The 22,778-nt window shown below is 49.7% G+C and overlaps 1 protein-coding gene across 1 annotated transcript in view; it reads right to left on the bottom strand.

The window, feature by feature from the left end:
• Matn2 (matrilin 2) overlaps window positions 1-22,778 on the bottom strand; it is a gene marked incomplete at its 5' end in the record, with an annotated part of 113,672 nt that overhangs the window by 17,655 nt on the left and 73,239 nt on the right. The window contains 4 exon segments of the mRNA XM_013512824.1: window positions 9,687-9,809; window positions 10,055-10,174; window positions 12,730-12,852; window positions 20,121-20,243. Coding sequence (XP_013368278.1) covers window positions 9,687-9,809; window positions 10,055-10,174; window positions 12,730-12,852; window positions 20,121-20,243 — 489 coding nt within the window.

Raw genomic sequence — 22,778 nt, 5'->3', positions numbered from 1 at the left:
AAACCACTTTGAAGATACCACCACGTATTACAGCAGCCATTGATATTTTCCTGCTAATCTATCCATAACTCTGTAATGTTTGTATGGTTCCTATCTTATTTCATAAATGGATGTATGTTTATTATTATGTGTTTCCTACAACAACCATTGAGAATAGTTAATGATTATTCAATTGGTCATGCATGTATAGCTCTATTTATTTTCTTTAGAAGCCACTTTGAAGATACCAAAGTATAGTACAACAACTATTGATAATCTCCTACCTCTTTTGTCTGTAACTCACTATTATTTGTCTATTTGTTTTCCTGAGAAACTATCTTGTAGATAACCATATGTAAAACAATAACCATTGATAATTTCCTACCACTTTATCTGTAATTTGGTAAGCCCCTCCCCCATTATTATGTTATCCTTCTTTTACTCTTTAAAATAAAAACAAAATAAACTTCCCTTCCTTTAAGCTGTGGTGTTGGGTATTGTGTCCCAACTGGGGTGTTGGGTATTGTGTCCTAGTGACTAGGACAAGCTTATTTCAACCTCTCCCCCCACTGACAGTGTCAGCCTCTGTCCTGGTTTCTGATCCAGGGGCCTGTGGCTCAGCTTTTTAAAGCCCCATGCTTGATTCCACAGAACCACAGAGACGAGATGTTGGCAGTGGACTCAGACCTTATATTTAGACTGTCATGGTTTAGGTCTTAAATGTGTTGCAGGCTTGATGCTCAGTGGAGGAAATCAGGAATTGAGGTCACCTGGAGGAAGCAGGTCATTGGGGACATGCCCTTAAAGGGCATATTAGGACTCTGCCCATTCCTCTCTTTCTCTTGGCTTCTGGCCACCATGAGAGCAGCAGCTTTCTTCTGCCATACTCTCCCACCATGATGCTTAGCCTCCCAACAGGCCCAAAACAACACACCAAGCAACCATGGACTGAAACCCTGGAAACTGTGAGCTGAAAGAATCATAAAAGTTTCCTCCTTTTAAGACATTTATCTCAGGGATTTTGTCACAGTCATGGAGAGGCAACTAACACAGAGACCTTCCCAAGTACCCCAGAGTTTCCAGCTCTGATGTCACCAACCAGACACCCTCATCTTTCTTGTGAGTTGCCACACTGACCATTACCCAGACTCCACATCTCACTCTGGGGCCCTCTAGTCAGTCCTCCCTTCAGGGGCCACAGGCCTGTCTGCATAAAGGAAATCTGCACTCGTCACCCCTCCCTCTGCCTGCAGTCCTTCATGAGTCTGGAAATCTTGCCAAGGCTCATGCCAGCTGCCCTCAGCCTCATGTCCCCTGCTCTCCAGGGCTCTAGGGCTGTGCATGCCCCCTGCTCCTTGGAAGCTTCCCCTCTTCCTCCCGTGCTCCCTGGTGGTACCCCTTACTTTTCCTCCTCTCACCACTCAGGAGTCTTCTCTGGCCTCCCAGCTCAGTCTCCAAGCACCAAGTTCCTGGCCTTTGGGTAGCATCAGGCTGTAGTTGAGTACTCACTGTTGTGACTTTGGGGGAACCTGTGTTCCCTCCCTGTAAGGCTGTGAGTAAGTGAACTGTGAAGGCCACGAGGCTGCTTCTCTCCATCCCCAGCACCATGGTAATGCCTGGCATGTAACAGCACCCTGCAAAGAGCTAGCCACGCCAAGGAAACAGTTCCTCAGTTTTCTACCCAGAACCCAAGGTAATTAAGGCCGCATTATAGGGCCTTGTGCAGATGTTTCTGGTTGGATGCTTGCGGTCGCCTGGGTGCCTCACTCTCCCACACACTAGCCTTGTGGAATAGAACCCATTGCTCACATTTGTTCCACACAGTGCCCACTTTCTGCCTGGTGGGGATGTGCTGGGTCACTTCTACATTCAAAGAGTCACACGGCAAATGACAGATTGCCAAAAGTGCCCTGGGACACCTTCCTGACTGCTGGCTCTAGTTCTTTCTACCAACCATGTCTGGAAACCAAGCTGCAGTCAGCTTCTCCCCAGGGCCAAATACACTCTCTGAAGGGAAGGGCTCAGCGGTTTCTCAGCAGGTGATGATGGCACTGTCCCTGACTCACTGCACAGGGACCTCCAGCTTGAAGACAGGGGACACCCCAATGCCAGGTGACTCCAGCAGCACATGTTACGGAGCACTTACCCTGTGCCAGGTACAATTGTATTTGGGGGCTAGAAAATACCTCAGAGATGCACTAGTCCCACCTCTTCTCAGGGAGGAGTAGTGACTTTTTCAAGGTCCCTTAATGACCTGCAGACACGACTTGTCTTGGCTGTCTCGGGGCAGAGGCAGAGTCCATCGTGAACCTGTCTCCTCGGTGTTTCCTGGCCCGGCTGCACACCTCCCAGCCGTCCTGGCTCATCAGGTCTGCTTGGTCAGCTGGCAGGTGCTCCGAGGCTACCTAAAAGCTTGCTGAGAGTGGGGGTGGCCTCCAGAAAGCTTGCTGTAGCTCTCAGCAGCTGGGCGACACGGCCCTCCTGCTCCCCGGGCTCCCTCCGGCCATCAGTACTCAAGATTCAGGACTCAGAAGGCCCAGCTCCCTGTGGCTGCTGCCTGGACCCTGGGCCTATCTGTGTCGGCCCTGAGGCCTGGGATGATCTTCCGCTCCAGCTGACTTGCTTCCCAGACTCAGCCCCTAGTGTCAGACTAAACAGCTCCCTACGATGAGGCGGCCCCCCTGACATATGCTGCTCTGACAGAGTGGACAGTACACCTTTAACACCCTGCTTCCTGGAGAAATTTAGAGTTCATCAGTGCAGACACTGATATTGTGTGATCCCAGGACCCCCAGTGCCAACACGCCAAGGTGCCCATAACTACTTGCAGAGAATAAGAAGGAACAACCCCAGAGCCTAAGGAAGCACAGAGACTCCAATCCAGAGTGTGACAGTCTGGGTTAGGGACCATGGTCACATGGCCCACCTGAGGCCCGGGAAAAGTCTCAGGAAGCGAGGAGAAAGCAGACTCTACTCAAAGAAGGGATTTTCATCCTTTCCCCAATTTAATTAAATGCTCATTATGAGCTGGCTCTGCAATTGGTGGTTGGGATGATTAGAAGTTTCAGGACATAGCCCAGGTTTTGGGGTCCCTGCAGCTGACACAGGCTGTGCCTCCCACATCTGGATTACACATCTGGTGAGTCACATGTCTGTGTGGCAGCAGCTGTGGGGCACCAGCTCTGTGGCAATGACGGTCAGCCTGGATCTGGGGCTCCATGTGAGTTACTAAGGCCATCCTGACCTTAGAGGGAGAAGGTAACCAAAGGCTGGCAGACAGCATAAGATGGTGTCCTGGCTTTTCCTTTTTCTTTTTTTTTTTTTTTTTGGTACCGGGAATCGAACTCATGACCTTGCCCTTGCCAGGCAGGCGCTTACACTGCTGAGCTATATCTCTGGCCCCTGGCTTTTTCTTTAACCATCAAACTGGGAGCAGCTGGTCCTCTGCTCATCTGTCTGAGCTTGTTCCTCACAAACCAAGCAGCAGCTGAGCTGAGATGTACTTTTTTCAGATCTCTTGCACTGAGCAAAAGATCCGAAGCCAGGGACCTGGGTTGTAGTCCTGGCTCTGCCACTGACCCCCAGGGCAGCTTGGGGGTATCCTTTTCCTCCCTCCCTTGCACAGAAACAAAGGAAGCTTTCTACTGCTCCTTCTGTCCCACAAGTGGTCTTCTCTTCCCGTACTCCCTGTTACTCACTGAATCATGTCCCTCAGGCCCCAAATTCCTAACTGATGCCCTAACCCCTATATATGGTATTATGGTATTTGGTGGTAATTAGGTTTAGATGAGGTCATGAGGGTGGGGCCCTGATCCAACAGGACTAGTGCCCTTATAAGAGACCCTGGGGGGCTTGTGCTCTGTCTTTGTACTCTTGCTCTCTCACTCTCTCTTCCTTGCTATGTGAGAACACAGCCAGAGATGCTGGCTGTCCGCAAGCCAGGAGCAAAGGCCTCACCAGAACCTGACATCCTCATCTGGCACCTGATCTCAGACTTCCAGCCTCCAGGACTGAGAAACAGATTTCTGTGGTTATAAAACAACACCCCATCTATAGTATTTTGTCATGGCAGCCCAAGCAGACCAAAACACTCTGCCAAGCTTGCTCAGGGAGGCTTCAGCCTGGGAAGCCAAGTCAGGGACTTCAAGCCTGAACAAGCCTTTGCAGATGGATCGGCCTGTGGTAGCTGAACTGGAAGCATGGTCAACTGGATTCCAGGTTTGGTACTAAGGTTTGTGACACAGGCCTGATGGTGTCCTCCCTGCCCTGGAAGAAGGGAGGTCTTCCCTAGGTCAGCCCTGGGGCTCCTGGGTCTGTCCGCTCCCAGGTGGTGTGCCCCTAAGTGTCTAAGTTACTTTTCTCTCATTGTTGAGACAAAATACCCAACACCCAAAATTAAAAGAGGAAAGGTTTATTTAGCTCAGAGTTTGTAGAGGTTTCAGTCCATAATCAGCTGACTCTAAGGCAGGGAGGCATGGCAGAAAAGCACAGCAAAGGAAAAAACAGCTCATGGCAGGCAAAAGGTAGCAAAACAACAAGGGACAACCACAGCTCTTTCTATCCCTTATATCCTATCCAGGCTACTTACAGCCGGTAGCACTCGCACCCTTAATCCTAGTGCCCTTGAATCTAGCATTGCACCCCGAATCAATCCCAGCATCACACACTGTAGATCTAGCTACCTCCAAAAATGCCCCAGCTATGACTGTATGAGGTTTTGGGGGCCATTTAAACATAAGCCATAACATTTTGCCCCTAGCCCCCCAAAGACTCATACATATCCCTTTATGCAAAAGGCATTTAGTCCACTCCAAGAGTTGCCAAAGTCTTAACAGTTTCAGCATTGCTAAAAAGTCCAAGTCCAAAGTTTCCACTGAGATTTAAGGCAAACTCTTAGCAGCAAGCCATTGCACAAATGAAAAGGAAGTTAAATACTTCCAACATTCAATGGCATATGACACACATCTCCTTTCCAAAAGTTACAAATGGGGATAGCAAGGAATGGGAACAAAGCAAGACCAAAATCCAACAGAGCAAACATTAAATCCCACAGTTCCACTTCCAGCATCCCTGCATCTGTGGCAAGTTGTGCACTCCAAAGCAGTTGAGTGGCTCAACCACTATGGCACTGCCAGTTGTTGTAGTGCCCATGGCTTCTCTGTTGGGCTGGCTCTGCTTCCTCCTTGCATTTTTCCTCAGACAATACACATTCCTGGCTTCTCCAAACTTTTGGCGTCTCCACTGCACCTTTGGCTTCACACTCAGTTTCACACACTGCCCTCTCAGGAGCATACTAACTGGCCTCCCAGGTCTTCTTTTGAGATCTGGGTGGAAGCCTTTCTGATCCCACAACTCTTGTATTCTGCATGCACCTAAAACCAGCACTACATGGATGATGCCAAGGTCTGCCACCAGCTGGAGCAGTAGCCAGGCTTTCTCCTCTTTTGGCTGTAGAGGTTTAGTGCCTGGATCACTGAGCACCCTGAACCCAATCTCAAGAAACAAATTCTGTAGGCCACCGCCATTCTGGAACATGGTGCTCTGGGGCTTTTATCTCAAAGCAAATTCTTTCACCTTTGCAACTCTGAGGCTGCAAAAGCTGGAGTCCTGCTGGTTCTTGTGATGTCCTCAGGCCATCTTTTCTGTTGTCCTCTTCTGAAATACTTAGCTTTTCCTTGCTAATCTCTTCAATGATGAACTTCTCCTCTGTTCCATCTTCGTAGGCCTCAACTTTACTGGAGCATCCTTTTTGGCCAAACTCACAATGTTTTTAATCATTCTACTGGGCTCTTTGCTCTTGATTTTCAATATAAATCTGGCTAAAAGACCCAACAGTAGCCATGCCACTGCCTCAACATTGGACTGCCTTGAAATTTCTTCTGGCAAATTAGTCTGCTGCCCTTAATCTCAGTCTCAAGTGAAGTCTCTGGACAGATGTAAAATGCAGACAAACTTTCTGCCAAGGCAAAATACACATCATCTGGAGCCCAACAGCCAGTGTAGTCCTTCTTCCCAGCAGAAATCTCCAGACCTGGTTTTACTGGCAGAATTTCTGTCAGCCTTCTGGTCTTCTGAGCTCTGACCAGAATCTCTGATCAAGTACAGCATCAGGTAGCTCTACTTTTTCAGTTAGCATCTCCAAAGCTCTCCAAACTCTCACCAAAGCCAGTCCCAAAAGCTTCTGAGCCACATAGTCAGATTCAGTCACAGCAATGACCCCACTCTTGGTACCAAATTCTGTCTTGGTACCAAATTCTGTCTTGGTTACTTTTCTATCAATGCTGAGATAAAATACCCAACACTCAAATTTAAAAGGGAAAGGATTATTTAGCTCACAGTTTGTAGAGACTTTAGTCTATAACTGGCTGGCTCTAAGGCTCTAAGGCTCTAAGGCAGGGTGGCATGGCAGAAAGGAATAGCAGAGGAAAAACAGCTCATGGTAGGCAAAAGGTAGCAAAACAGCAAGGGACAACTACAGCTCTTTCTGTCCCTTATATCCTATTCAGGCTACTTACAGTGGGTAGCACTCACACCCATAATCCTAGTGCCCTTGAATCTAGCATTGCACCATGAATCAATTCCAGCATCATGCATTCTAGATCCAGCCACTCTGAAAAAGCCCTACCTATGACCACGTGAGGCTTTGGGGGGAACATCTAAACACAAGCCATAACACTGGGGCTCCTCCAAGGATAGAAGTGCTGGCCCTGGGACATGGGTCTCCAGGCAGCAAGGCAGGGAGCTCCCTTAGGCTGCTCCTCCATGTGGTAGAGTCTGAGGATAGGGAGAGAAGACCATAATGAGAGCCTAACAAGAGTTAACATTACTCTACAGGTACACAAAGCTCTGATGGATATCTCTCCCTGTGCCGCACAGGGACCCTGAGAGACAGGCAGGAACGATCATTTCCAGTTTACAGATGAGCAACTGGACCCAAAGAAAGAAAAGTTCCTCGCCCATGGGAGAAGCCCCAGGTTTAAATCTGGTCTTTGAGCTCCTATTTTCATGTTCTTTATATTTTGCAGTGCCATGTCCCATATTTGTGCAGAGAGCCACAAAGTGAGGTCAGGTTGGACAGAAGGCAGAAGTCCCAGGTGAGCCTGCAGCAGGAGAAAGATACTGCTACCCAGCAGGTGGGGAGGGAAGAAGTTCCCCACAGGAGCGACACTGGAGACGGACTGAGTTTCCGCAGGCAGTGGGGATGGAGAGGCTGTCCTAGGACACAGGACAGGCTGGAGGTGCGGGGCCTACTCAGAGAATAGAGGACTCCTCACTATGGCTGGAGCACAAAAAGCTTCAGGGAAGACCCAGGACTGGGCTACAGAGGAGGGGGAGGAGGAGGGAGTATGACAGGCATGTCAGCCGGCTCTGTGTCATCGGGCCTAGGGCTGGGGAACTTACATCCCAACCCTAGTTAGCTGTGGCCACACTGAAAACAAAGCCCACTATTACAGAACCGGGTCTCGAGCCTGACTCATCCCAGAGCAGACAGAAAGTCTTCAATTAGGGGAAGAGTCCCGGCCGGGAAACAGCTTTCATGTCCTGTTCCCAAGTGTAACTCTAACCTGACCGATTATCTCCCCGGTTCTCGTATCGACCCGACCACAGAGGAGCATCAAAATTCACTTCTACTTGCACTGTGGGACCTTTACTCATATGCATGACATCACTGCGCCACTGGCGACAGACACGCTTTCAATGAGAAACTGGGCAGCGTTTCACAGGGAGGAAGGCGTCGCTAGGACGGTGGGAGCGGGGAACTGAAGGAAGGGGCCGTGTGTGTCTGGAGAGCTCTGTGAAGACGCTAGAGGTCCTGCAACCATCTCTGTGTTTCTGATTTTCACAGCAAAGGAGAGGACAGAGGAAAGGCAGGACTCGTCAGAGATGACAGAGAATGAAGCCCACAAGCCCTGCATCTGCTTCGGCAGGCAGGTGAGTGAGCGCAGAGCGCCTGGGCACACCCCCCTCTTCTCGCCCTCGGTGCCCAGGGTGTGGCTCCAGGGGAGGCAGCTGGGCAGGGAGCCACCCGAGCCGTAACACTGCTGAGCCGTGGGACCCAAGCACCCAGCCCCACCCGGGAAGCATTTTCTCCCAGGTGGCACCGCGGCAGACACACCCTGTGGGGCTGTCACTCATCCGCCCCTGTGCACGCACAGCACTCCAGGTGGACAGAGGGACCTGTGGCCACAGCTGTGTCAGTGGCCAAGGAACTGGGCCCTGTAATGGGAAAGACCAGCAGGACAGGGAAGGTGACACTGGGTCCTTTCCCTCCATTCCCAATACCTTCTCGCAGGTATTTCTGCGACAACTATTTCTCCTTTCTTTATCTTTTACTTTTTTTGAGACACAGTCTCATTATGTAGTTCAGGGGGGCCTTGAATTCACTATGTAGCCCAGGCTGGCCTTGAACCTGCAGCAGTCCTTCCACCTCAGCCTCCCCTGGGCTACTTGGAAACAGGCAGGCAGGCCAGCAAACAGGGCAGCACCCTTGAGTGAGGGACAAAGGGGTGTGGGACCTTCTGCCTGTTTCTTTTTAGTGGAGACAGGAGTTAGGCTCAGCTGTAAGGAAACACACCAGGCAGCATCCCTGCCAAGCTGGGATGTGCTGAGAGACAGACAACAGGGGCCGGGGAGTGGACTCTAGATGTCCCAGGACCACTTCACCTGCAGGACTGGAGTCGCATGGTGAGAGCCCTCACTCAGTAGCAGGTGACCTCCGTCTCTTAATCAGGGCTGCAGTCTCCTCATCTGTGACAGCACTGGTGCTTAGCACAGTGCCCAGCATGCAGCCAGCGGGTGTCAGCAAGGGGGCACCTTATTATTCATGAACAGGCTGCTGGCTGGCAGAGGATAGAGCGTCTTTGTGCTTTTCTTGTTGCTATATAACTGAACACCAGCTGGGCCTGGTGGCGCACACCTGTAATCCCAGCACTTGGGAGGCTGAGGCAGGAGGATGGCCAAAAGTTCAAGGCTGGCCTGGGCTACCCAGTGAGTTCAAGGCCAGTTTGAACTACATAGTGAGACCCTGTTTCAAACTAACCAACTAACCAAGCAACTGAATAGGGCAGTTTGGCTGACTTAGAACACAGGTTCAGGAAGTCCCGCTTTTAGAGGCTGGTAGGCCCCAGAGCAGCACCAAGCAAGGGCCTCGTTTGCATTTGTCTTGTTGTGGAACAGCACACAGTGAGAGAGAGTGTTCGAGTGGAAGGGACAGAGGGGACACGTTTGGCTTTCCAACAACCTGTTCTCTCCATCACCTACCCTCCCTCAAGAATTAACCCGCTCCCCTGAGAAAGGCACTCCTCCCACAGGGCCTCATCGCCTCTGCAGGGCTTTGCTCTCAAAGCCACCATGGTGGCAAAGCGGATCGAACAGGACTTCCGGCGAGGACAAGCCACATCAGAGGCAGGGCGGTGTGGTAAGACCGAGGGCTCTGTCCAGTTCCACAGCCGCAGTGAGGCCATCTGTGGAAACAGCCAAGGCCGTTTCTGGAAGTGACGGGGAAGCTTGGAGGCAGAAGGAAAGCAGCCATAGGGGCTCAAACGGCTAAGAGACAGTCACAGGTGTCCCCACGGGCTGGGCCCAGCACAGAGAGAGGATACCAGGCACAGACAAGGTCCATGTTGGCAGCAGAGCCGCACTCGCACCCACAGGACACCCAAGCCATGTCCTGCTGGCCCCAGGACCTCAAACACAAGGGGACTCACTTGCACAGGTCTTCCCATCGCTGCGGAGCACGTGGCCCTCAGGGCACTGGCAGGCGAAGGATCTGTCCGTGTTGACGCAGGCGTATTCACACCCAGGGTCACTCAGAAGGCAGTAATCCGCCCCTGCAGAGCCAAGACCCAGGTGAGGCCCCCAGGGCCTGGTCAGTGAGGCCCAGGACCAGGAGGATGGGGAGCACGCGGCCATCATGCTCACCACCCCTGAGAGCATGCGGTCCCTGGGCAGAGTGCCCACGTCTCTCTGGAGCAGAGGAAGGGGGCACCAGGCCTGAGCTGCCACTCTGCAGGGGCCGCATGTCCCACCCCTGTCACCAGCCCATCCCTAACAGAAAGGCACGGAGGGGACTCACTAGAGCAGGTCTTGAGGTCCTCGTTGATGAGGAAGCCTTCCGAGCACTGGCAGACGAAGGACTCCTCTGTGTTCAGGCACAACTGCTCACAGCCGTGGTCCTGCGCGCAGTGGTCCACCCCTGCGTGGGTCACACGTGTAAACCCAAGGGGCAAGGGGGTGATGCCCTGCCAGCCAAGGGCACTGGGAAGCAAAGCTTGCTTAGAAGAGAAGGTGCCATTCTGTGCACACCACGGCCTCCGTGGGGAGTCAGCCTGGCTTACTTCTCTTTCCACCTCCTCTTTGAACCCCAGGCCAGGGCCCTGCAGGCTGAATCTGCTGTCTCAGCATCGAGAGATGCTGAGAGCAAGTGTGATTTGCATATCACAGAGCGTGGTGCTCAAGGATGGGGTGCCTGGTCTAAATTCTGTCTCTACCACGTCCCAGCTGTGGACACTGGCAGTCGCTCCGCTTCTGTGGCCTTCTCAACATCTCCTGACTTGAGCGACGGGAATGACGCTGGTGGCCGCTTTCTGACAGGAGTGTGGTGAGAATCAGAGGCGGTAACACACGGAAAGCAAGCGTTCAGAACAGCAGCTGGCACGTGGCAACCACTTCATGAACCCTTAGGGTTATGAGCAAGTGGTGCTGAGTAAGGATTCACTGTATATTTTCATTTCAATTTGAAAATTTAAGAATGTGATTTCTCTTTAATCCTCCTAATCGGGACACCCAGATTCAGAAAACAAACCAAGGCCCGGGCCGAGCTGTGTGGCCCATCCTGGCACCCAAACTCTGTACAGCTGGGCCCTGGGCCGTGAGGAAGAAGGCCAGTGAACACACAGCTGTGGCCGACAGCTCCCACAGACAGCCCACAGGCGGCCTCAGACCTCCTGGATGGAGAAAGTACGCCCCAGAGACTGGAAAGACACTGAAAGCCTTGTCAAGGGCCACCAAGTGAGCGCTTCACTCCTCTGGGGCCTGGGACCGTCCTTCCAGAACATTCTCTCATAGAGGAACCTACTGCAGACACTTGCAGAACCTCAGGAGCTGCATGCCCCTGCGCACATCCTGAACATTTACCAGGAAAGTGACAATTTTCTTGTTTTTCCCTCTTGAAAAGGTGTAAGAATGTAGGGAGCTCACAGGCCTATTGAGAGGATCAGGAGAGTTAGTCGTGGAAAGTGCTCACCACAGCTCCTGCACAGACTCAGTGCCTCCTAAGGCTTTGCTGTCATTGTGCCCTGGGGCTCCCAGAGCCCTTTGCGGGAGCAGAAAACCTCGGCTTTCTCTGGGGACTTCTAGATGGAAGTGGCTTGGGTTACACTTTCTTATAGCTGACCAGATCGCAGAGAAAGTGGAGGGTCGCCATGTCTTCCAGCCCAGCTCCTGAGCCCCTCCAGGCCCCCAATGCTGGGAGAGAAACAGGCAGGCCCTGGCCCCCAGTGGCCTAGCTGGCCCAGTCAAGTGATGCCTAGCCTGTCCCAGGACACTTTCCAGGGCCAGTGGCTGGCAGACACCACATTCCTGGAAAAAGGCAGGGTTGACCGGGATTTGTCATGATCAGACCCCCCTCCTTGCTGAATGTAAGACCCCTTGGTCCCCATTGGCTAATGCACAGCAGAGCCCGGATGTTTCACCAGCTTTCTCATCCAAAAGCCCCTGGCTTTCGTCAAGGCTCTGTGTTCCCTCTGCAGGCTGAGGGGGAATGGGTTTTCCTGAGGAAAGCGCTGGACCTCATGCTCCAGCTGTGAAACTGCCCCCCTTCCTGGCAATGTAGCGTCCAAATGCTCAACAGCTGCACCATTCTCCTCAGTCCATCTCCGTCTCCAGCGCTGGAGCAGATGTGCGCTTGCTAGCAGAAAGCCACACAAAGGGCCTCTTCTCTGAGGGCCATGTCACCGAGCCCCAGCGCCGAGTAACGCGGTCACAGGGAGCCAGCGCAGCGTCTGTGTGCTCCCACCCCGCTGGCCTGGGCCATGGAGTTTGTGTCTCATAAAACACGACAGGACCAGCCAGCTGGCAGGGCCTGCGAGTTCCCATGTGTTTACATCACGGATGGGCTCTGTGGGCTCTGACACAAGGATATGAAGAAAAGGCTTTACAAAACCCCACTGCTCAGTTCTGTCCTCAGATCAGCCCGGGGGCTGCTGCTTCTGAGGCCCAGCCCTTCCGGCCTCCTGTCCCAACCTGGGCCTAGACCCTGGTCACCCCCATCGGCCGCCTGTGTGAGCCATTATCCTAAGTGGGATGTTTACCTTGCACCAGGCCTGAGGCTAACGGATTGGAATGGTCCCAATTACTTCCTATAATCACCCTGCAGAACCAAGATTAATATTATCTTCACTTTTTTAAATAGGAAATCAAAGCTTAAAGAAGTTAAATAACTTGCCCAAGGGCACTTGAGCAGAATGTGGCAGAGTTTAGACTTGAGTTCAGGCCCACCTGATTGGTCCACGCTTCTCACAGCTAAGATTAATAATACTGATATTTACTGAGGGCTGTGATTAAGATAGTGTAAGTATTTCAGACGCACGGATTCCTTTAACCCTCACAACCCAACCCATGAAGCAGGTAGACCTAACAGTCCTTTATGGGTGGTGAAACTGAGGCAGATCTGCAGGAAACCTGGGAGCTCCAGAATGGCCCGTAGGTGAGCCGTGTCCATCCGCCCCCACAGCCCTGGGGTGCACTCACGGCTGCAGGTCCTGCCGTTGGGGTCCAGGGAGTAGCCCCGGCGGCAGCGGCAGTAGTAGCCCTCCTCCGTGTTGACACATTCATGCTCACAGCCCGGTTTGTTCAGCGCACAGTAGTTGATTCCTGTGGGGAGAAAGGACAGAGCCTCCTTCAGACTCAGGCTTCTCAGGGCGCCGTGCAGACAGCTGCCGCTGCTCCCTGCCCAGGTGAGCTGGGAGCTGACCACTCATTCCTTTGCCAACCAGAGGCCAGGCCTACAGGTAGATGCGTCGGACGGGATAAGGTCTGTGCCCTGCGGAGAGGAGGAGACAAGGGAACCAGGTCACCAGGAAACAGAGAGGAGGGCCCCGCTGAGCCCAGGGACCGGGTGTCTTCCCCAAAGAGGTGATGCCCAGCCAGAGGCCTTCGGAAGAGAAGAGTTAGACAAGTAAAGGGGACCAAGGGAGCAGAGAGTAAGGACATGGGCACAGCGCAAGCCTGGGGATAAAGGGGGGCACATTTGGGAGGCAGAGGGGCAGATGAAGGCTGGCCTGAGAGGACGGATGAGGCTGGGCAGGAAAGGTTTCATGGGCCTTGTAAGCCGCAGGATGGAGCTAAAACGGCTATAAGCGGGTGGCCAGGCCGGGGAGTGTCAGCGGAGGTGGAAAGGCCTCGAAGAGGGTTCTGCAGTGGAGAGGGAAAGACGTGAAACTCAGCGAACACTCAGCAAGCAAGGTGCTCAGCAGGACACAGATGCAGCGCCTGCTTCTGGGGGCTTGCGCAGGAGAGTCTGGACCCGACGTGCGCCCCGGGTTCCCTGCCACTGCTTTCCTTCCCCGCTGCTGGCCAAAGGCCCAGTCAAGGCCCGCAGCTGAGCTGAGCTGAACGAGCTGACAGCTAAGAGCTGAGAGCTGGGATGAGGCCCACGCTTCCCAGCCCACCCCCTTTCAAAAGAGATGGAGAAGCTAAGAAAATCCAGCCTGTTCTTCCAGCAGACCTGATCGCTAGCGCTCAAAGCATGTGGGCAGCTTCTGTCTAAGCTGACGTCTGACAGTGACGTGCGACAGCGCGAGGCAGAATAATCCAAAGCTGATCTCGCCAACTACCTGGCCATTTAGCGGAGTCTGGAAATGGCAGTTACAGGGAGGGTCCAAGGGCTTAGCCTTGCTCAGATCATGACAGCAGCTGTACCGCGAAACAGAGGTGACAGTCTCTGCCGATGCCCCAGGTTGCTGCAGTTCTGCCACGCGTGAAGCTCACCCCCATCCAAAGCATGCTTCTGCTGCTAGACAGAAGCGGCCTCCTTACCAGCGGGCAACCAACGACTTATTTCCTGGTAGAAGACACTAAAACGACAGCCGGTCACAGGGGAGGCCGAGGGCTGGACGGGAAACCGAAAGGAGCTCCCAGAGGGCCTCTGTGAGAGCCATGCTGGGGGAAAGGTCACCACTGACCTCACGGTCTGGGCCAGACCAGTTTAACTGCACCGAGCTGTTCTTCTTCTGAGGAAGTGGCAGACACTGGTTGTCTGGCCAGTAACCATTGCCCTGTGGCCCCCAGGCCACGAATCATGGCTGGCCCACGCCAGTCAACCCTGCAACCACGTTCTCCTTCCTCAGGGACTGGGCCAGAGGTGAAATATGCCCCCGTTCTGGCCAGAAAAGCCATACAGAAAAGTTCACCACGGGCCCCTGGAGCGGCAGATGCAGCGCACGAAGACAAGCTGTGGCGCACAGGGGCTGGCCTGAGAGAAAGGTCACCTGGCTGCGTCCTGGGCCCCTGACACTGTCTTTAGAACCCATTCCTTCAGCACGAGGAGAGGTGACATATTGTTAGGACCCCTTAACAGGCTCACCTGTGCTGGGACATCAGCAAGTGCCAGGAAACCAGCAAACAGCCTCCACAGAGAGAAACGGAGCTAGCAACCACACACGGGCCACAGACAGACAGGCAGACACAGGGCACAAGGGGCTCACTGTCTGGGGCCACAGCGGGCAGGAGCTGTGGGAATCATTTCATGACCCAGGGATGTCCAGCCCTTTGGCCTGCCATGGCCACAGTGAGAACAGAGGGATTGTCTTGGGCCCCATATAAAAGTACATAGTGGAGTAAATGTAAGTAAGTAACAAAACTTCCTGTTTTAAAATATTTGAACTTATTAAATTATTTTATGAAAAGCAAGCCCAAGTTTAACCACTAAGCAAGAGAAGTTACATGTCTGCTTAGTAACACTAAAGGCCGTCTTCACAGGGACTCATGCGTGGAGGTTGAAATATGGCTCCCAGCAGTCCTTGCGTTTCACTCTCCAAGTCGCGCAGCGTCCCCTAATGTCTGACACACTGGGGTATCGGACTGAGGCTCAGGGGGCAGAGTCAGCCCTTTGTCCTCTGCCATGCAGCGTTCATTGTCACTATAGTCGCTGTTAACCGTATCTATGCCGTCCATGCCCCAGCACTGTGTCATCAAGCCCGAAAAACATTTCCAAGCTTATGGTGTTGTATTACTAACTTTCTGGGGCTGCGTGAGGTCCAGGGAAAGAGGAAATTACGTTCAGTAAATTCTGTCTTTAAAAGCCACTGAAGAAGACAGCATGGTGGTTCCACCAAAGTGAAATATCAAATTAACCACAGGATCCAGGAATTCCACTCCCAGGTATATAAACCCGAGATCACAGCAGCACTATTCACAGCTGAAAGGTGGGAGCCACCCCAGGGGCCACTGGTGGATGCACAGATCAACCAAATGTGGTGTATACACACAGCGGAGTATTATTCAGGTGGTAAAAAAAAGAAAGAAATTGTCTGGGTCAGACCAGTTGCACTGCACTGCACTGTTCCTTTTCTGTGGACACGGCAGACACATGGCTGACATTTGCTACAAATAGCTGAACTGTAAAGATATTGTGTTACGTGAGACAAACCGGTGACAAAGGGATAAATGTAGGATTCCACTCACAAGAAACACTAGAATAATCCAGTTCTCAGAGCCATAGAGAAGACTGGCTGCCACAGGATGAGAAGGGGCAATGGGACCATGTTTCACAAATAGAGAGCTTCAGCTGGGGTGATGAGTAAGTTCTGGGATGTAGGCGGGGGTGGTTGTGTGAAGAAGTGAATGGGCTCAGTGTCACCACGCTGTACTCTTAACCATGGTTAAGACAGTGAACTTCGGGCCTGGGATACAGCTCAGTGGCACAAGTGCCTGCCTGGCAAGCACAAGGTCCTGAGTTCAATTCCTGGTACCAAAAAAAAAAAAGATGGTGAACTTCATGTCATTGTACCACGATGGAAAGTCAGCACTGTCTTTACAGACACACATACTTCAAAGCAACATGAATGATTTTGATTTGTCAATTTAAGCAAATAATATTTAAAGAGATCCTTTTAAAAAGAGAAATATGTATAAAATCACTCAGCTGAGAAACAGATTGTTAGAGGCCATCATTCAGCTGCATGGGAAACAGCAATTCAGAAATGACCCTTCTCCAAAAGATTCTTATTTTTTTCTTCTCGGTAGTTTAAAATCTATTGTAGGGCTGGGGATTTAGCTCAGTGGCACAGCACATGCCTGGCAAGTGCAAGGTTGTGAGTTCAGTTCCTGGTACCGGAAAAAAAAAAAAAAATCTATTGTAACTGGTATATAAAAAGCAAAACTTATGCATATTAATGAGATGTCGTGTCATGTTTGATACATGTATACATTGTGTTCAGTTAAGTCAGTTTAAACCCATCTATCTCCTCAAAACTGTTTTATGTGGCTCTGTGGTAGAGTGCTTGCCTAGAAGGTACAGGCCCTGGGTTTTTTTTTCTTTTTTTTGGTTTTTTTCCGGTACCGGGAATTGAACTCACAACCTCACGCTTGCCAGGCAGGTGCTGTGCCACTGAGCTAAATCCCCAGCCCCAAAGGCCCTGGGTTGAATCCCTACTATTACCAAAAAGTAAAAAAATTTTTAAAAGTATCATTCTTTATGGTGAATGCATGGTAGCTCTTGGCTCTCTTCACACAAGACATGGTCCCGTGTGTGTTGTTTACACATTTCTTCACTTGTTTATTTATTCAATATATATCCACTGAGTACTTTCTAGGCACCTGGGACAGCTAATTGTGGAGCCGGCTTGAATACAAATGCCTAGCAGTTGGTTTTGCACAGTTCTGTGTGTCCGATGATTGACGTACTGAAGATGGAAGACCCACCCTCGGTGCAGGTGGTACCAACCAATGGGCAAGTGGCCTGGATGGAATAAAAAGGGAAAGGAGAGCGAAGTCTCACTTTTTGCTTCTTCAGAGGAGCTCCAGTCTTCACCACAGCCTTTGGACATCTGTCTCCAGGTTCCCAGCACAGACTTTTCAGCCTTGTAGGACAGACCTTCTGGCCTCCTGATTTGGACTCACACGGACACTGTAGTGATCTCCAGGCCTTCGACTTTCCACTGGATCCTTTGGATCTCCAGCATGTAGAAGGCCCTTTTGTATTCTTCCTCCCTTGACTCTGCAGGTGATCACTATAAGCCTACCTTGTAGATCCTATTCTTATACATCCTACCTTGTAAAGCCTAGCTGATACAGCACTGTATATCTGCTTATGTGAGCCCCATAAACTGTACGGTAGTATACCTGGGTCTGAGAAGTCCCAGTATACACAAGAAACCCTGAGTTATGTGACTGAACTATCAGATGACAAATTAAACAGTATTTACAATGCCAGCGCCTAAGAAACATGATTGAGAAGGTAAGACTACCAACCCACCATGTCAGGGACCCCAGGCAGTGAACTATAATGCCACCTGAATGGTTCCACAAGTAGGTTTCACCAAAGTTGGACAGATTAAAAAAACACAGAGGCCCGTCCCTTCATTTAGGAAAGCCAGGTGCAGAGAAGTAGGACGTCGCTGGTTCAGGAGGCACAGCCAGTATGAGTGACACTGCCCAGACTGGACCTCACCTCTCTTGGCTCAGTCCAACCTGGGGACTTGGGCTGGCTTTTTAGAGGGTGTTTTCTTCAGCTAAAGAAAGGAAGCCCTCCCAGGAGCGCTGGAGCCCAGCACCGGGGCTGCACCCACATCTGATTCAGCCCGGGGCTCCACCTAGACAGCAAGGCCAGCCCTAGGTTTTGTGCTCTGCAGCAAGGCCTCTGTAATTCATCTCCTCAAAGACAGCAGCCGTCTCCAGAAGAAAAACCTCCCAGATGAGGCAGACTGAACCCTGGCCAAGAGTTTTTCTTCAGAGCGCTTCCCCCCACCCACCCAGTTTAACTGGATAACATCAAGTTCCTTTGATACATTTCTTATTACCTTTGAAAATAGCCCACATTCATCAGCCTCCTATTAAATCTAAGTGGCTGTACGCTCAGCTCAACATTTACAATGCTTGGATCCCTTGAGAAACTTCAGGTTCCTAACAATAAACCTCGGACTGGAAGCCTAAGTTCTTTGTGCGCCCCCCTCCACCACCACGTGACCCTCCAGGGAGACCACGAGCATTCACTTCCGGTCCAGCTCTGCCACGAGGACCAAGCACAAGCCTAAGTCAGGGGCGGCTCCGAGAGGTGACCTCAGGCGTCCGGGGCTGGGCCCTCAACAAAGACAATGGAAAATGTAACGAGGGGGTGGAACCGTGGGAGAAGGGCTAATGAGGACACTGGCTTTTCAAACAAATTCTATTTTTCCTGGATGAGAAAGTAGGGCACCTGGCTAAGGAGGAAACAGAGCTATCACCACAGAGACTACATGAATGAGCACTGGGGCTCTGGCCAGGGCCACAGCCTGCGCACAGGCCTATCTGTGGGCCAATCTGTGGTCAAACTCGTTCTCAGCCTCCCTCCTTGGCGTCTCTTCTCCGGGTGCCTCTGCAGGCAGGGTGTGGAAGGCATGGCAGAGGCCGAGGAGCTCAGATGACTGGTAAGAGATTCAGAGCCACAAGAAAAGTCCCCACCCATGGCCACTGCCTAGCTTATCCCCCTGTCCCCCTCAGTGATGCACAGGAAGCTTGCGACCCTAATAAATGTATGTGATGAACAAGAAAACTATGGATCCACCCACTAGAAAAAGGTGTAAACATCCCAGAGGGCCCTGGCCAGGCCAGAAGAATTGGCCCTCTGACATGTTGGAAGCATGTGTGGTCTAATGGAAAATGCTCTAATTGTTTTCACGTTTCAAATGCTCTCAGTTAAAGTTCCCATTTAGTGCTTGCACGTCTCCAGGGTTTGTACCCAGGCAGGGCAGTGGGCATTATCTTTTATAAGAGAGGTTTGGCTGCAAAATATGGGCTCTGCAACCATCTGCCATCATCAAGGTTTAGTCCGAGGGTACGAGTTAATGTGTGTTGTGAGCAGAATGCGCCTCATCTGGATTCCGTTACACACACGGCCCTCAAAGATCCGCAGAAGAGGTAGGCAGTGCAGACCTTGAAAACGAGGTCCTGCCCCAAGGAATGCTGCAGTTTGCATCTCCAGGAAGAAGTCTGGGAAGCCGCAGGTTGGGAAATGCAACCCCAAACGGAAGTTCTAGAGAGTTCTGCGAGTGACGTGGTCAGGAGACCTCAACAATTCAGCATGCATCAGCATGGCCTGATGGTGGGAAGGCTTTCTGAATAAACTTCTCAGTTTATATGCTTTGAAAAGCTCGTCTTTCTAACAAGACTGAGGAATTCAAATAATAGCTGCAATTTCTCCAGGATAATACATCTCAGAGTGACTCTCTAACCCATTCATTCGTTCATTCATCCGTTCCGCAAACTTGTGCTGCACCTGTGTGCACCAAGCATGCGCAGCTACTGATCTGGCCATGGGGACAAGACAGCCACCTCTGCCTGCATGGCCCTCCAGGCTGGTGTCTCTCAGGAAGTCTGGTTTAAAGACATCCCACTTAGGGGCTGTGCTCTAGGCTGTTGCTCATGTCCCTTGAAGGCCAGTGACAGGCACTTATTTGAGTCACTCAGTGCCCCCTCGATGCCTTGTACCCCTGGAGTGCTGCTCCGATGCTTCTGACTCTTATTTTTCTTCTTCCTTCCTATTGAAGAGGAGAGAGCTGCAGCCGTCCCCTCTCAGCAGCCACCAAGTGTCTTACCTTGTAGGACTGAAAGAACCCAGCTCTTTTGACGTCTCACTTCTGGCCCAGCCTTTCCTTTCTCAAGTGGGTAAGAAGGACCAAGAGGAAATCCTCATTTCAACTAAGTAGAACTTCAGCTTGGGCCTGACTTAGCTAAACAAATCCAATGGTCAGACCCAGTCTATCCAATCTCACCAAGACACTCCAATAGGATTTAATGAATCAAAAGTCAGAATATAAGGAAGAATAATATTAGTAAACACAAATGCTGAGCACAGGTATAAACTGCCTAGAATTTGCAAGGAGAGGAAAACTAGAGGAGCATTTGGTGGGCAATTCTCCTCCACAACAGCCAGTGTGACTTACTTCTGCAGGTCTTCTTGTCTGGATTCAGCATAAAGCCTTTCAGGCAGCGGCAAGAGTAGGACTCGTCAGTGTTGACACATTCGTGCTGACACCCGTGATTACGCGAAGCACAGAAGTCTATCTCTGCAAAGAGAACCATCAGAAAAATGTTGAGCAAAGCTATGCAACTAGCACCTAAAAACAACGCATTTCATCTTCATTTTTTCTAAATAGATAAAACCCATGCCTCAAAGACTTATGTCAGGAAGCGATCTCTTGATAGAGCTGCTCCCAGGTCTAGAGATATATTTGCCTAGAAAAGAATCTTCTTGACACAGGACACAATATCTAAGTAACCAATTAATTTGTGAACATGCTTTCCTTATCTTGGTTGATGTAAGAGCTACTCAAACTAGAATTGCTGGATTATGGGCTAGGGAGAGAGATTAGCTCAAGAAATAATACAATTAAAACAATTAAACCTTCCCCCAAATCAAACTCTCCGCCATTCAAGCTCCCCTAACATTGAGCCAAATAGGACACAAAAGCATCCTGGGAAGTATAAAGCCTAAGAGAGAAAGACACGAATAGACCAAGTTCAACACTCCTTCCTTATCACATAAACAGAACTTTCAGCTCAAGATTCAGTCCGAGAATGTAATATCTGGTGATAGTCGAATTGAAACCAAAATACTCAGAAAGAAAGGAGTGCATGGGATTTGTTACAAAGGAATGTTACTTGTATAAGCATTTTTAAATATGGAAAGAGACTGTTCCATTGAAAGGTCTGAACAAAGGCTTCTGCTGAAGCAGAACCTAAATGCATTGTTTAAAATTGCTGGAAATAAGTAGTTACTGACGGAATCTTAAAAGACATCTTTGTTTTGACAAGGATTTTTATTGTTTTAGGGAACATCTGAATTCTGGGCATAATTTCCATAATGAAGAATTTGGTGTAAATGTGTTTTCCCAGTCTATATCAAAGGAAACACACTAAATAAGAGAAGCATACACTATTCTTCAGAGAAAAAACAATGAATAAAAAATACCGATTTTTCCCAACTTAAAGTCATGGAAAATTTACTGATACAGGAAATGGAAAGGGTAATATAGGGAATCCTTGTGTTCATTATTTGGCTTCAGAATATACGGTTGCTTTTCTTCTTCTACACCCCAACCCCCATAAAAATCCCATATCACTTTAGGGCCAATCTCAGACATGGTAACATTTTTTCATAAATATCTCATACTGTATCTTTAAAAGACAGGGACTATTTTCTAAAAATATATATATAAAACTTCAATACCACCCTCACATGTAAAGGTACTTAACGTTTTATTTGGAAACTCTTTGAAAGTTACAAAAAGTTGCAAACATAAAAATCATACAAGAGGCCAGGTATAACAGAGCATGCCTATAATCCCAGCACTTTGGGAGGCGGAGGCAGGAGGATCACAAGTTTAAATCTAATCTGGGGGGAGCTGGGGGTTTAGCTCAGCAGCACAGCGCCTGCCTGGCAAGCGCAAGGTCGTAAGTTCAGTTCCCGGTACCGGAAAAAAACCAAACCAAAACAAAACAAAGCAAAACAAAAAATAAATAAATAAATCTAATCTGGGCACCTTAGGGAGACTCTATTTCAAAATAAAAAATAAGAAAAAGACAGGATAGAGCTCAGTGCAAAGGTCCGGGGTACAATCCCTAGTATCACACATATGCACACACACACAAAGCATAAGAACCACTGATAACACTTTTAATCCCAATTCACCTATTGTTACCATTTTACTCCACGTGATTGACCATTTAGTCATCTTCTAAGCCAATTGTCAGCGGATACGATAATACATCCTGGTCATTTTCCCTTAAATGTAGCCTGTGTTCCCTAAGAAGAGGGATATTCTCCTAGCCACATGGTAGTTATAAACCTCCCAAATTTACATTGATACACTATTTTTATTTAATCTACTATCCATATTCTAGTCCTGCCAGCTGATCTAATGTTCTCTATAGTATTTTTCATCTTCCAGGACAGGATCCAGTCTAGGGTCTGAGACAGTATTTAGTTTTTACATCTGCCTGCGCCTCCTTTAATCTAGAACCACCCTGTCTATGTGGCTGTTTAAATATAAAGTGGTTAAAATTACATGAACAGCTCATGTCATTCAGTTCCTTCACAGTACCGGCCACAGCAGAAGGGCTGCAGATAGCTACTTGTGGCTCCTGACTGTTGCATCTACTTGTTTGTAGGTTTCTTTTCTTAAAGATATAATTTGTAAGAAACAAACCACATACATTTAGGATAAATAATTGTATGAGTTTGGACATATGTATACTCCCATGAAACTACAAGCACAATCAAGGCAATGATTATTACTTGTTGAAGACAGTAACCTTTCCCTATTGAATTGTTTTTGTGTCTTTGTTGAAACATTTTCACCATGTATGTGTGGGTCTATTTCTGGACTCTGTTCATATTTGTACCAATACTTCACTGACCTAGCAGTTTATAATTAGTCTCAAAATCAGGAAGTTTAAGTTCCCCAATCCTGTTCATTTATTTCAATTTATTTAACTATTGTATTCCTTTGTCTAACCATGTATATTTTAGAATCACTTTTTCAAATTCTTAAAAAAAAGCTGCTATGATTATTATAGAGATTGCTTTGAATCTATAGATT

Source organism: Chinchilla lanigera, unplaced genomic scaffold, assembly GCF_000276665.1.
Source record: "Chinchilla lanigera isolate Chin_1 unplaced genomic scaffold, ChiLan1.0 scaffold00016, whole genome shotgun sequence".
Classification (NCBI taxonomy): Eukaryota; Metazoa; Chordata; class Mammalia; order Rodentia; family Chinchillidae; genus Chinchilla; species Chinchilla lanigera.
The sequence above is the reverse complement of the archived record's forward strand: the minus strand, read 5'-3'. Positions and strand labels throughout refer to the sequence as shown.